Genomic DNA, 15,210 nt, shown 5'->3' with positions numbered 1-15,210 from the left:
ATTTTTGACCAAGTTTTGAACTTTAGGTATTTGGCCTTTATGGGCCTGCAGGGTCTTTGCAAAGAAAAAGTGAGAAACTGCCTATTTCCTGAAAAAGCCCCAAATACTAACGCCTGTGCTGCATCGGTAGAGCTGCCAAGTCTGGCGTGGAAGTGAGGGTGATATAGGCGTGTGCGCTGAAAGGAGAAGGAGTTGGCGTGATGAGATGTACTCCTAAAATCTTTGGGGAAGGCAGACACGTGGGATGAGTGAGACAACAGGCAAATGAGACAGTACAACTGAGGGTACAAAAAATTAGAGACAATATAAAACTTTATGGTGCACTTTTTATTCTTTGAGTTCAACAATATGCAGTAGGAAAATTTCCTAGAAATAATCCCATTTATACATATGTGCGTGTGTGTGTGTATATATATATATCTATATATCTATATATAAAATCCACACACACTGCAGTGCTTAGATGTAGAAACTCCTGTGCTCAGGGTGGTCCAAGCAGCCAGTTGACTACTCCAGCGCATCTTTCTCCAGATGCACTGTTGCCAGCTCACTGATCCTCTCTCCTCCTTACGTTGGCTCCATAAATGCACTTTGGTTTCCGAATTGCCCACCAGAAGCCAGAAAGGGCCCTCGCCTCTTTAAATTGTTCAGAAAATCCAGCTGAAGTTGGATGTTCATATAAAATCACTCTGACAGTTCATTTCCTTGCCATGATTTTATCCAAAATACAATTTTATAGTCCACAGTGTGAGTAGTTTTAAAAGGTAAATTACAGCTCATGACTGTTTATAGAGGTCACTCTGTTTTCTAACCAGATTATTCAAAGACAAATATTTGGCCTGAGAGAAATAAATATTTTGAATCAGTTCGGTATCTATTTAAATGCAATCAATTATAAATTTGGATACATAAAACTGCTGGTTTGTAATATGCTCTAGGCATGATGTACTTCCTTTGGGATTATTTTGATCTCAGAATAATTAAATACTGGGATATGCATCGTGAAGTGTCGAGTGGCCACTTTCAGCTGCAGAATTTGCTCATGAAGGAACACAAAGGCAGCACATTACCTCTAAGGTAGTAGGTACTGGGTCTATCTCATGGGTTTCGTATATTAAACATGAAAAAGGAGATTTCAACCAGAAAATGTAATTTCCAGAAAGCTGCAATAAAGCAGCTGTTGCTCTATGTGTCCTGCAAATAGCGACAGTGGAGATCTTTCTGTGCTTCTTTAAGGACTGTACAATATATGCAGTTTTTCTTCTTTGTTTTAGCATCCTGTGAATACAACAATCTCCATATTTGTGGATGGGAAAGAAGTTCCTGCATTGGTAGATGTTCTTCACATGAGGCACTTGCACTGCGTTATGACTGCGTATCGCTTCTCTGCTTCTTTTAGAAGTAATAATTTTGCTGGGAAAGCTCTTGCTCGTGGTGCATTCAGCCGGTTCCCATCAATACCAGGAACAGGAGACCTGCCACGGGCACCCGCTGTCCCCACTGACCCAGGCTGGGGACACAAGCCACCAAAGTGGTCCCAGAGGGTGGCAATCGGGGGGCTGCCGGGCTGCAATCTGTCCTCAGCAAAGCCTCGCCGCAGCATGCTGGCAACCCTCGCCCCGAAGGGACAAGCCGCTATCACCCACCAGCCTGGCATTTCAGCCCCCCCCACCCCAGCAAATATCATCTTCCCTGAAAGGTGGTACTGGAGACAAGGAGGGAAACAATCCCACCGCTCGCTATTAGCAAAGGCACGGCTATTGAGGACTATTTTGTTTCTTAAACACACTGAAGGAAAACAGCAGTACACCAGAGAGGCAGGGTTTCTGTGACATCCCCGAGCCCGACGCACAAAGGAAGACCAAGGTGAAAAAGGGGAGCCAGGTAATTTTATCACTTTTTACCTTTGACCGTTTAGAGTTTCCAGACGAGCACAATGGACGTGTTTCTTAGTCAAGACCCGAGGCACCTGTAGGTCCTGACAAAGGAGATCCGTCCCCCGGAACAGGGCTGTGAGTTGGGACGCATTCTGCTCCCCACTGCAGCGGTACGATGCATGGGGGAGTGAGTTTGTTTGCGGGGCCATTTTACATTCCTAACAGAGCTTCAAAAATCGGCACCACTGTAGGAGTTCAGCCCGAAGAGCTACGACAAGTTGTGTGCTGTAATTCCGGTCTCTCACATAAATAAGTACATGTTACTGGTATTTTAAATATGCATTTAGGGACTCTTAGAGTGATTGACTCGATATAATGTAATAGGTATCATGAAGTTCTTATAGTCCTTAAATAACTCCCTAAATGCTTATTTATGTGAAACGGTAGCTTTTGGATTCTTCTAGCCATTATACTTTAAAGTGCAATAAATCTCTATTTAGGTGTAACTTAGGAAATTTAAAACAACATATGGCCTAGGGTTTGTGGGATATACTGGCATAGACTGATGCAGGTTTTTTTCTGATCTCATTTTCCCCTTGATATCTGAACCTTAATAACAATAAATGCAATTATACTGATTTTACAGGGAGATTTTTTTATTCCTTTGCATCCAATGAAAATCCCTATGGCAGTATTTTTTTGAAGTCAAGCATTTTAAAATCCTACATGAGCAGTAGCTCTTTTTTCTATGTAAATGACTTGTTTAATTTTTATACCACACAGTATTTAAAGTTCTCATCACGAAGGAAAGCCCCCCAAATTTTAAGCTGAAAACAACAACTGTAAAAGCAAAATCCAAAGAAAAATTTTTGTCATTTTTAGGTTTTATTTCTCTCAAACATTTAGTTCATAATTCTTTCTTTTGCAAACAAATGCAAACTAGCATCCCAAGCTCTGTGCACACGGACAGACCACACACGACCCTTCGGCTTCCAGGATGGCTGCAGTGTCCCTAGAGTGGGCTGTGCTCCATGGCATCTGAATAGCAGCATTCCCAGATGGAAAAAGCTTTTGATCTTTTAATATATTGTTTGCTTCGTTGTGCTGTTTTTACACCACTTAAAGCTTAGTTCTCAGTAGTCATATGTTGCATAGAAAAAAACGACATTATTTAGGTGAAAATGTAATTTGATGACCAGTGAAGGCTCTCCTACAGAGCTGTATTCTGTCTGTTCTGACATGTTGCTCTTAGTAAAGGGGATTTAACCATTTTTTCCCTTTTGTGGATAAACCAGGATACATTGGGAAGAGAGGAATACAAGGACCCCCAGTAGGACCTGGACAATGAGGACCAAAGGGAGGAAAGAAGGATCAGGGACTCAGTGGTGAGGCAGGACTTCCTTCTTGGAGGGGACAAACTGCTCCTAGGAGACCTCCAGGAACTGCAGGATACAAAGGGCAACTGGGTCCAAGAGGTGAGATGGAACTCAGAGATAACTGGTGAGAAAGGGGTCCGAGGGGAACAGGGGAGAAGTGGGTGGGAAGGGCTGGAAGGGACACACGGGGTCACCTGGTATCTGAGGATTGTTGGGGCCCAAAGGAGACCCTGAAGTCCCTGGGAAAAGGGGTCAGCCTGGAAAACAGGGGCTGGCTGGATTTCCAGGTTGAAAAGAAGAGAAAGGACAGAAGGAAAATAGGGGAGAAAATGAAGTTGTAGCTTTTCCAGTGGGTCTTAAAAAAAAAAAACAAAACAGCAGCCTTCTGCTTTTTTTTCACCCAGCAAGGGTGAATTCCTACTGAGCATTTAGTGTTGCCTCTAAGTGACTTTTAGGAGGCTACAACATACTAAGTACATAAGAGAGGAGAAAAAAGGTTGTATGTTGACTTGATTAATTTATCTGTTGTACTGTCTTATATGGAAATATTCCCTCCCCCCTAAGTAAAAACATAGCAGAAAATTTTCATTTCACTCTGTTTTCTGTTTAGCTCAATTGTTTTGTGATAATGAATAAAGGGAAACGGAACACATTTCAATTTTTCAGAAAATAAAATTATTAGGGGGGAGAGGAGGGCCTTTTCCAGGAGGTCTGCTAAATTGTTGTGGGAAATCTTGTGAGAAGCGTTAATTGTTTTTTCACATAGAAATGTTAATTTCCTTTTAACACTTTTCACCGAGCTCGAATGTAATTTAATTCCATTTTTACCCACTTCCTATTCTATGTGAATATTCTGTTTTCCAGTTTGCCTTCTTGATACTTGAGCATTAAGATTTTAAATTACCTATTATTACAAACCTGGCTTATTTTCTATGCTGCTTGGGTTTTCACTGTTTCCTCCTTTATTGTATTTCCAAACCAGATTTTTTTTAGTTTATCAGTTTACCTTGTGTCTGCAGATCCGTATTTTCTATTTTCATTTGCAAACAGCTGGAAGTGGAACCCTCTGGGGGGTGCTTTTTGAATCTCTTTCGCTGATCTCATTTAAGAAATACTCCATTAATTTAATACAAAATATATTTACACAGTTTGCCGTGTCCCTCTGTGTTTCAGAGTGACAGCCAGGGAGAGGATCCCGCAAGGACAAGGTTGCTGTGGCCGCATCCAGGTTCAGGACCCCTCCTGGGACAAGGAGGAGCCTCAGGCTGCAGAGGAGGGGAGAGGTGAGGGTCTCTGGTGAAGTCCTTCCTTTCCTCCCCATCTCTGATAATGATGGGGAGCCAGCATTAGGGTTGCAAGGATTAGTGGTTGCAAGGATGCTGTTTCCTTGGGGAATTGCTTTATGCTGCTTAAAGCTTCCTCCAGGATGCGCTGGCTTTCATGTGTTTGCTTTTGCCAAGCCCCATGAGGAGCTTTTAGTGATCTAGCAGTTATGAGAAGATCACAGCCCTTCCTACCCGTGGCTGCTGGAGGTGCTGGTAGAAATCAGTAGCGTGGACACAGCTTTTTTTTACTCAGCTTTGCAAATCTCAGTCAAAACCACTTATCTGCAAATATGCAAGGCTAGGAGTGTGTTTGAAATGTACTTTGAAGACATTTTAATGGCCCACATGCATCATTTATATCAGTAAAAGGTAGATCCAGATTCCCTGAATAAACAGAGTGATTAATCTAGTGCTAAATCTTAATTTACGCTCTCAACCCATGAGTTTTGGGAACTGCTTCAGTAACTCAGTAAGCACTCTATAATTTAAAAACCTGCAGTTGTCACATAATCTAATAATAGTATTCCAGACTGCTACTACTCAAGCTATTCAGGAAAATACACTAACCCAGGCTGTGTCTCTTGCTTTAGCTTTGGAGTGCAGCAAATATGGCATTAAATTGAAGTCTGTGAAAGACTAGCTTTGGTGAATATGGAGGCAACACTGTAAAATGCAGTAATCTTGGTTAAAAATGTTTAATCTTCCCCTGTTGAATAACTTCTGTTGCTAATGAAAAGTCCGGAGTTAAGAGCAAAATAAGGATTTTATTATAACTGATCTGATTGCCTTTTGTGTTCAATTTATGTGTCCATAGTCCTGTCAGAAATATAACTGCTGAAGACAAAACTTCAGTTTAAAACATTGAGTCCAATTACAGTATTGAAAAGGGTTATTAATTTTTAAAAAGGAGCTCTTTGAATTCAGGATCCAGCTCTGTTTTCAGCAGTATGAATGAGCATCAGTGAGTGCTGGTGCAGGTTTCATTGCAGGAGTTGTGACAAGCCCATGTCCTACACAGGGTTAGAGCATCTTGCTGCAAAGCTCCTAATTGATTTCTTTGGAATAGCCTGAAAAGCTGGTGTATCAATCTAGTCTGGTATGCTTAGTAATAGACTTGCCTTAATCAACTTTTTATTGCTGAAAGCTGTAGACTAATGTGCAGGAAAGGGTGGTCACAAATAGATCATGGAGGATTACAATTCTCTCCACTTACATTAAAGGAGAATTGATTGTTTTCTCTAGCCTGCTTGAAACAAGCAGCCTTTCTCGTCCAGCAGCTGAGCTTTGAGTCTACTGGTATGTAGTAAATTCGGACTGATTGAATGAGATGGTTTCCTTGCTCATATTTCACCAAGACAAGGCAATGAAAGGCAGCCTCACATTCCTGCGTTTCATACTGCACTCTGAACCGGGTTGGGAAATCTAAGAATAAACGCTGGCCCATTTTAAGGTCACCAGGGAAGGAAACGAGTGCTGTGATTGCTGGGAAAGAGTGAGGAAAATCAATTAGCCTATGAAATCCAGAGGGGTTATCCGTTCCAATAAGAACAACATTGTAGCAGCCCTCTTGGGATGGATTTGTCCCTTTTCCCAGCGGGGTTTTGTTCTGCCACCTCGCTGTGCAGCATGGCTGCCTGCAGGTACCCTGCTATGCGCTGGAGGTGGAGGGAGAAGGAAGATTGCTTGCTCCATCTCTGCATTTACCTGGGACAGCCCGGATTTGAGGCTGAATTCCCCTTTCGCTGCATTTCTGTGCAGGTACATGCACACATGCACTCATGATCCCATACAGCTATTTCTGTAATTTCTCTTTTACCCCTTCTAAACTCCCACTGCAAGGAGGGGACTGCGATGCCAAACTCTGCACACTAAATACTGAGAGAGAAGCCTGGACCCTGCTGAAGCAGATGGACAAATTCACACTGAGTCTGATCGTACCAAAACATGATGCTGCAAGTTGAAAGAGTTGAAAGAGGAGTGTCCCTAAAGCCCCGAAAACTGATGTTGGGGGAAAAGCCAAAAAAGTCCAATGTGAAGAGCAGCATCCTAGCTGGGGGAAAGTGTTTGAATTTCCTCAGATTTCAATGTCACTTTGCTCCTTTCAGGGGACTTTGCCAATCCCCCCTTCTCCCCACGCTGTGCAGGCTCTCATTGGCCACGGGGGCAGCTGTTACACAAATAAAACCGATTCTCTCCGAAAATAAGGTTGTCTTTTTCAAAGTGCCATTGAGGGGGGGCCGTCCTGGGAGCAGGACCGTTTATAAGGTAGGAGATAGCACGCACTGGTCATTTAGTCTTTAGGCGGGATATTTGCAATGAAGTCACAGAATTTAAGACGTAGTGGCAATATAATTTGTCTCAAGAAAAGTCACTGTCTGTAATGAATGTATAGCTGCATGAGGACTAGTCTTTTTCTTCCTCTGTATAAGAACTTGAAATAATTAATTAACAGAAAGTGCAATCATCTCCCTGATACTTAAAGTTGGGAGATTGGGGTTAAATACCTGTTGTGAACTGGAATATCTAAATACTATAATTTTAGGGACCAAACAAAAGAACCAGTGTATTATTACAATGTTATTATGGGACACATGCTAACGATTAGTAGATATTTAGGTCCAATTAAATATAGATGTACTGAACAAGATGTCACTGCAGCAAAGTATAATTCTTCATATTTTGTGTCCACTGTGAATCATAATCTTTCCTAGTGGGGGCATAGAAATGAATGATTTTAGAATCAGTGGTGGTGAGCTAATGTAATGAAAAAGTCCAAAATTTCAGTTTTATTAAAATGCATTTATATATTTAGGAACAATTATTTTAGGAACAGTCTTGCCCATTATAATGAAAATCTGTTTAATGATTCCTTGGTCTAAGCAAGTTATTTTCTAAACAGACTGGTAAGGTATAATTTTTTTATTAATTATGTTTTTCCAGTATTTGACAGCAATCCATCAATCTGGCTGCGTAACGGGAGAGTGTCTTGTTTTAGAGTGTCTGTTTTTTTGTTGCAGAAGTGGTTTGTGACAGTAAAACATAGAAATGGTTTTGATTTGAAAACTGATTTACCATTTCCCCATAAAGTTACTAGGTCTCTAAGGTTGCAGTTTCTTTCTGCTGCTGGCTTTAGGCATGTGGAAGTTGTGGGTTTATTTAGTTATCTCCAAAACCCTCCCGCATGAGTATATTCTTCAAAAGGAGAATTTGGTGCTTTTTTTTTCTCTTTCTAGACGGCAGATGACCCTCCTTCTCTGCGACTGTGGCTGCTTCCCTGCTGCTGGCTGTCAGGTCTGGCTCCTCTCTGCCTGCCTGTGCTAAACTCTTCATGGTAAGGTTGGCAGGGGCTGTTTGGGAGCAAATATGAGCCTATGACAAAAATCAGTGCCCGGTATCCTGTCCTAATGTGACACAGGCATAGAGAAGGGATAATTTATCCTTTACTGGAGCCGATGGGGTGAAGAATGGGTTGAATGGCAGCAATGGGCAGCAGTGATCACTGGGGATTTTGTGTGGAAAATCAATTTTCCATTAAATGATTTGTTGTTGTGTGAAAATGGAAAAAAAATCATGACCCTTTCCTCTAAAACTGAATTCTTAAAGATGGAAGGATTATAATACAGCCCCCAAATACCTGACTTTGAGTCGGATCTCCTTTTGCCCTCTGGATGGCAATGATAGTCAGAGTTTCTCCTGGTGACTTTTTCATGTAATGAAGTGCCTTAGCTGCTAAGGAAGGTTAGATTACAGGTTCAGCAAGAAAGGGAGTCTGTTCTGTTTGTATTTACAGGTCGGTACACTGGTTTAAAAAAGAAACAAAGATGCTTTATATGACAAGTCATCTGAGAGGCATCATCTGTCCTATAGGAAAAAATGTGTGCTTCTTACTTTGTTCTTTCTTCCTGGTTCAGCTAAGTCAACACTTTCAAAATAAAAAGAACAGACCTGAAAGTTTACACTAAAAGAATATGTAAGTCCAGAAAAGCAGTCAGTAACAAAGAAAAAATCGACATAAAAGTTTTTGAATACTTGATGTTTCATTGTTCCCATTTATTCTTTTAGAGTAAAACTTTTTATAGCGTGCAGTTGTGTTGGACTCTGAAATCATTATTGAATTATTCCTAACTATGCACTTGGGAGAGAGGCATCATGTGTCCCAGTGATCGTGTAACTCTCGGTCAGTCCCTTGAACTTCTTTTGATACCTGTGGGAGCACTTCCAACCACAGCTAACAGGAGCAGCTGGATGGCAAGTGCTCTGTAGGGTGCTGGTCGATAGGAGTGGGCAGGCAGGAGGTTTTGCTAACTTTGCTTTACTTTCCCCATAAAAAGTGAGGCTTTGTAACGTAGTCCTCCAGGCAGATGCCCACACGTGCCTGACACTAACTCAGGCAGGTCTTCTGGCTTTGTAGGGAACATGCAAATGCAAAGGGTGTTGTGCAGCAATTAATTGTGTTTGTCTTTTCCTACAGCTGCCAACATGTGGAGCTCACCGGGGCCCATCTTGGCATTTGTGATGTTGGTTGTTATCGCTGTGCACGCCGGAGTGAAGGTGACCCCAGCTGTGAAGTACACGAAGACGAAGCCCTTACAGCTGGTGGGCAGTGGTGCCTCTCGCACCCCCCTCACCCCTCTCACGGGGAAAAGCCCGTTTGCGGCAGCACCAGGCAGAGCCAAGTTACCCACCTCACGCCCCGCAACCCAAGGGGGCACCACGCTCTTCCCCTTCGAGAACTACACACTTGACACAGCCGATTTCTTCTTCAACTGCTGTGACTGCTGCCCGCCTGCCGCGGGGCCCTGGGGGCAGCCGGGAGAGCAGGGACCCCCAGGTATGGTCTTGCCACTCTTAGCTAAAATGCATAAGCCCTATCAAGGAGACTCCTGCTTTTCCTTCAAGAAATGAGTCGGCAGGACTTGGGCAGCAAATGCCAAATGTGATTATACCTCGTGTAAAGCCGGAGCGAAAAAGTGCATGCTGGCCACATCCCAGAAGTTATAAAACACCAGTATGAGTGGGAAAGCCCCCAAAAGGAGCTTCCTTCCCATAGCACTCACTTTGGGGACCACACTGGTGTGGGAACACGTGCAGAGCCGGCCCCATACCACATCACTGCTGCCCCACGTGGCCACGCTTTTCAATTCTCTGTCCCTGTGTCTGATCTCCTGGGAGTCACAGATTTACTTTCACATTCACTTCATGGTTTTATGACCCTCAAAACTATCTGCAAGCAGTTTTGTATCTTTGCTGAAGGTTTATGATAAAAGCCTCTTTTTCTTGGATTTTTTTTTCTGCTTGGAAGAGAGGAAGTTAAATACAAAAATAATTTTAGGTTCAAATTTTAAAATAAACACTTGCTCTCACAAGAGGCAGCTCTGTATAGAGCACCTAAATATTTTATAAGACATACTTTGTCTCTTTTTTCTACTGCTAAAATATATATCTATATAGCACCTAATTCTAATACTTCTATAATGAATAGTGTATTAGTCTGCAAATGTTCACTTTAATAGCACTAATATTGGAGATAGAAACTATTCATCTGAGGAAAGGTGGTAAAATCATGAAATAATTTTCTTTTAATACAATGTACTCGAGGGATTTTCACTTCCCATAGCTTGGGAGGGATTGGCTAATGGAAATTATAGCGGCTGCAAAGGGAGTTTGCACTTATACGTCTCGACTGCTGATGGAAAAGTCCTTGTGTCAAATGGGTTGTGTTGTGATGATTGAAGCTGCCATAGTCTGCTCCCAGATGTGCACCAGGAGTCTCTAGATTCCGAAGTGGATGAAAAAGTAAAAAAAAATTGAAGACAGCATGCTTGCCTTTCAACCCATCCTTTATGCAGCACGGAGGTGTCTGCCAGGTTTCACTTTGGTATTTGCAGACTTAATTCTTTTTAAGGAGGGGGGCAATTATGAAGCTATGGGAGCTCCTTAGATGCGCTCAAATATTAAAGACAGATTACTTCTGATGTTTTATGAATGTTTGAGCTCCTGTGGCTCTGAGGCAGCTGAAAGTTGGTTTTAAAAAGTCTTTAACTACAGCCAAGAGTGAAATGCAAAACTGTAAGATTTAGGGATTGCAGTAGCTGAAAGGCAAAGGCTGGGGATCTGCGTGCCTGACCAGGGGACCTGCAAGCACGCACCCCACTAATTTCAGCATGAGCAGCACAGTGTTGCCCCATCACCCCTCACCTTTTGCCCTGCTGTAGGGTTTCAGCTGCAGTGTCTGCAAGGCGTAGGGGAGCAGGGCTCAGGCCAAACCCCTCTGTCTCACGTTTTCTTTGCATTGGTTGTATGATGTCAGATAAAATAGCCAGCTCCTCTCAGGGTGATGGAAACAGAGTTTTCCTTGCATGCATCCCTCAATGACATGTTGCTTAGCTGTTATTGCAAATTTTCTTTATAAAGTTAAACCTTTGAGTTACTAAGATAATTTTGTTGATGTAATTACGTTACAGGTCCCAAGGGGGAGAAGGGAGATACTGGTCTGCAGGGTCTGCCAGGAACCCCAGGTCCTCAAGGTCCAAAAGGTTCTAAAGGAGAAAGAGGTAAAGCAGATTAACTACTCATTTTGAAAACAGATGCTGTTGTCCTCATTGAATACCACAAAATTATAGGAAAAAATATTTTTCAAAGGAAATGGAGTATACTGGTATGGATTGGCACCTGGCAAGATTTAGCTGATATTAGTGCAGGGACAATAACTCAGATGGTGGTAGCATATGTGTGGGCAGTATAGGAACAGCCGCTCATAAAGACCTCACTTGAAACTCCTTGTTCTGAACAGGAGTTTAAAAACTGAGTTCAATTTGCCTTGGGTTAGGGAAATAAGCAGGAAGAAAACACCATGGAAGCTCCGCACAGGTGTAGAAGCTGCATTTGCATTTAAGTATCTCAGGCAAAATGATTTCAGCTAAGATGGAGAGCAATTATTATCCATCAGTAGTAATGGAAAGGAAACCCTGCCCTTCATTTCAGGCTCGGAGCAGCTCTGTCCTGCTGACACACACCACTGGTAGGATCCTGCGGCTGCCTTTGGTCATGGAGAAACACACAGCAAAGCTGATAAATGGGTGTAACAGCAGCAGCGTGCTGCGCAGTTCAGTCAGTGCAGTCTCTTAGGCTTTGATTCACTTGAACAAGACTTTTGGCAATCCTGGAGTGAGAAATGCAGAGCTGTCATCTCCTCCATCTTGCCATTAAACAGCTGTCATGGTTTAACCCCAGTCGGCAACTAAGCACCACGCAGCCGCCCGCTCACTCCTCCCCGCCCCCAGTGGGATGGGGAGGAGAATTGGAAAAAAAGTAAAACTCAGGGTTGAGATAAGAACAATTTAATAACAACAACAACCAACAACAACAATAATAATGTTAAATTGTAATGAAAAGAAAGATAACAAAGAGGGAGAGAAATAAACCCCTAGAAAAACAAGTGGTGCACAACGCAGTTGCTCACCACTCGCTGACCAATGCCCAGCCAGTCCCCGAGCAGCGATCAGCCCCTCCTGGCCAACTCCCCCCAGTTTATATACTGAGCATGATGTCCTATGGTATGGAATATCCCTTTGTCTAGTTCGGGTCAGCTGTCCTGGCCATGCTGCCTCCCAGCTTCTTGTGCACCTGCTCGCTTGCAGAGCATGGGAAACTGAAAAATCCTTTACTTGGGATAAGCACTACTTAGCAACAACTAAAACATCAGCGTGTTATCAACACTATTCTTATACTAAATCCAAAATACAGCACTGTACCAGCTACTAGGAAGAAAATTAACTCTGTCCCAGCCAAAACCAGGACAACAGCAGCAACCACCTCCCAACGAGGCGCTGATGAGAGTTAGAAATCCAACATTCGAGTGAGATGCAGTTGTCTGCGTGATGGTGCTTGGTGCTGTGAGATTCAGCCGAGGTTTCTGAAGGCATTTCTTGAAAACACACATTGCTTATGTCTATTTTATTAATGAAGTGAGGGACACATGTGAAATGGTACCAGTCATGTTCCGTGTAATGATTGCTGTGCTGCAGACACCACCACCAACAGTATATTAATGGTGAAATGTCCTAGGAGGCAAAGGGGAGCAAGGCGAGCGAGGAGTAAGTGGAAACCCCGGTTATCCAGGCAAACCTGGGCTGCAAGGTACGTAAGAGGGGCTGGGAAACCCAGGAATATTACTCTGACCTTTCCCTTTGCTGTCATCTCCAAAGCAATCCAATACTAATGTTTTTAATCTTTTTTTCTCCCCACTTTGCCCTTTTCCTAGGTGAAGCTGGAGTAAAAGGCAATAAGGGCAACTATGGCTTCCCTGGACTGAAGGGACAAAAAGGGTCCAAAGGGGACACTTGTGAGAACGGGACCAAAGGAGAAAAGGGAGATAGGGGGGATGCTGGAGACCCGGGAGTGGATGGAGAACAGGGTGGCAAAGGGGAAAAGGGAGACACAGGGGAGAAGGGGTACTGCGGGGAGCCGGGGGGAAGAGGTGCAAAGGGAGAAAGAGGGGAAGGGGGGACAAAGGGAGAAAAAGGGAGCAAAGGGGAAATGGGGGTTGAGGGTATTCAGGGGGTGGATGGAAAACAGGGAGAAAAGGGCGAGCAAGGAAGTAAGGGTGAAAAAGGGGACCTGGGACCCGCCGGCATGACAGGACCTTCTGGGCCCAAGGGGGCCGCAGGCAGCAAGGGAGGCCGAGGGGCTCCGGGAAAGAAAGGCTCCCGTGGGGCGAAGGGTGCCCGAGGGGACACCGCAAAGCTCCTGCGATCAGCGTTCAGTGCCGGCTTGTCCAAGCCCTTCCCTCCACCCAACGTCCCCATTAGATTTGACAAGATATTGTACAACGACCAAGAAGATTACAACCCTTCCACTGGGAAATTCAACTGCAGCGTGCCCGGGGCGTACGTCTTCGCTTACCACCTCACGGTGAGAGGGCGTCCAGCCCGCGTCAGCCTCGTCGCCCGCAGCAGGAAGGTGGCCAAAGCCCGTGAGACGCTCTACGGCCAGGAGATCGACCAGGCATCCTTCCTGACGGTCCTGAAGCTGAGTGCAGGCGACCAGGTGTGGCTGGAGGTTGCGCGGGACTGGAACGGGGTCTATGTCAGTGCTGAAGACGACAGCATCTTTACGGGGTTTCTTCTGTATCCAGATGTTTTTGAGATCCTGCTATAGATTTAAAGGGCAAAGATGGTACTGGGAAACATGCCTTTCCCTCTGCCTGTGAGAGGAGAAATGAGCATCAGTTTAGCATATTGGTTTAGTTGCTAGGTTTCGTGAGCTTTTAACAAAAATATTTATATTTGCAATATATGGATTAGTTTTAACTAGCAGCCCCAAGAAGCGGCACGTCCTTCGCGCAGGTGGGTGATGGCTGAGAGAAACCATTGTCCAAACGCCAGCAGGACCGGCATGGGGAAGGGATTTCATATCACAGACTTCAGGTTTGTGATTAGCCTATTCAAATTATGTAATGAAACTCATTGTCCAACTGCAATTTTAATCACGCCTGCTCCTGCAATCCTTGCATGGTCAAAACTCTGGAAATCAGTGCTCATAACCATTGGTTTTGGTAAAGATTGCAGAGTTTGATTTATAGAGCTTAATCAGATGTGAACATGAGCAGTAGGTTTCTTGAAATCACATTAAAAGATTTAAAGCTGTTTTATCATTGAATCAGTATTATCTAGTACTTTAGACTTGGTCATGAATTATATAAAGGTTTCTCTAAAAGAGTATTAGAGCTATTTGATCAGTGTAAAAAAACCCTAACTATTGTCCTTAGGCAAAAATATATCTGACATTTTCAAAAGTAACTGAGAGATGCATAATCCACCTTATTAGGCTACTCAGAAATGACCTGTTTCTGAGCCGCTGATGATTCAGCTGATGCTGCAGGGTTGGCCCTCGGCTGCAGGGAGGAGGAGGAGGAGGAGGAGGCAGCCAGGAGCAGGCTTTGGCACTCGCTTGAGTCCTGAGGCGTTGTGATGGCCCAGTGGACTTGTGGGCACATTTTTAAAAAGCTGGTTTACCAAAATGGAACTAAATCCTGTGAAATAAAAGTATGACATTAAATAATCTCTGGATGTCAGATTGGATATATTTCCTTATTAATGCACCTTCTCTCATCGTCGTAACTTTACGCCACCTTTGGCATATTAACTGTGGCACACAAAATTGTTCCAATCACTCTTTTTTTTTTAGAAATAAAACTCAAGTCCCATAGTTAGCCTTCAGTGGCACTGGGATTTACTTGTCTTCTCAGGCAGTCACAAGACTGGGACTTTTTCCCAGTGATTTGATGAATGCTGGGTCTGATCCCAATGCGAACAGGGTGAATTAGGCTACTATTCCCATTCGTCTCGGTTTCCTTGCTTAAATTGCCATGGTGCTTTCCATACCATATTTAAATACCATCATAAATCATGTCCCTGTCCCTAATGTCTTCTTCTTACATGGCACCAAGATGAAGAGTTCCCGAGACGTTTTTTATCCAGTGAGAAAATTAACAGCAGAGAACTACTGTTAAATTTTAAGATAAAAACAAGGCAATTTTAAAAGGCTGATCCTATCTATCCAGTAAATGTAAAGGGTCCTTCAACTCATCGGCTTTGCAGCCCTCTTTCAATATCAACAACTCAAATGTGA

The 15,210-nt window shown here is 43.5% G+C and overlaps 1 protein-coding gene across 5 annotated transcripts; it reads left to right on the top strand.

Moving 5' to 3' along the window:
- The first annotated feature begins 1,559 nt into the window (after positions 1–1,559).
- Positions 1,560–14,709, top strand: OTOL1 (otolin 1). Of its 5 annotated transcripts, XM_052804917.1 has the most exons (8): positions 1,560–1,884; positions 3,173–3,352; positions 4,427–4,536; positions 7,812–7,909; positions 9,050–9,409; positions 11,043–11,132; positions 12,646–12,717; positions 12,842–14,708. In XM_052804917.1, exons 5-8 carry the CDS (start codon positions 9,058–9,060, stop codon positions 13,735–13,737), a joined length of 1,410 nt encoding a protein of 469 aa, XP_052660877.1. In that variant the 5' UTR covers positions 1,560–1,884; positions 3,173–3,352; positions 4,427–4,536; positions 7,812–7,909; positions 9,050–9,057; the 3' UTR covers positions 13,738–14,708. The 5 variants fall into 5 exon arrangements, with proteins under 5 accessions (XP_052660877.1, XP_052660878.1, XP_052660876.1 ...); XM_052804918.1 differs by lacking the exons at positions 1,560–1,884; positions 3,173–3,352; positions 4,427–4,536 and adding an exon at positions 6,250–6,336; XM_052804916.1 differs by lacking the exons at positions 1,560–1,884; positions 3,173–3,352; positions 4,427–4,536 and adding an exon at positions 6,720–6,843 and having other exon boundaries at positions 7,812–7,914; positions 12,842–14,709.
- The last annotated feature ends 501 nt before the right edge of the window (positions 14,710–15,210 follow it).

This window comes from Harpia harpyja, chromosome 12 (assembly GCF_026419915.1).
Source record: "Harpia harpyja isolate bHarHar1 chromosome 12, bHarHar1 primary haplotype, whole genome shotgun sequence".
NCBI lineage: Eukaryota > Metazoa > Chordata > Aves > Accipitriformes > Accipitridae > Harpia > Harpia harpyja.
This window is presented reverse-complemented; position numbering and strand designations above follow the sequence as displayed.

Coding starts and splice junctions, on each gene's coding strand:
- OTOL1 (XM_052804916.1), top strand. CDS start 9,058: ATGTGGAGCTCACCGGGGCCCATCTTGGCATTTGTGATGTTGGTTGTT. Junction 9,410..11,042: donor GGGAGAGCAGGGACCCCCAG/GTATGGTCTTGC, acceptor ATTACGTTACAG/GTCCCAAGGGGGAGAAGGGA. Junction 11,133..12,645: donor AGGTTCTAAAGGAGAAAGAG/GTAAAGCAGATT, acceptor GAAATGTCCTAG/GAGGCAAAGGGGAGCAAGGC.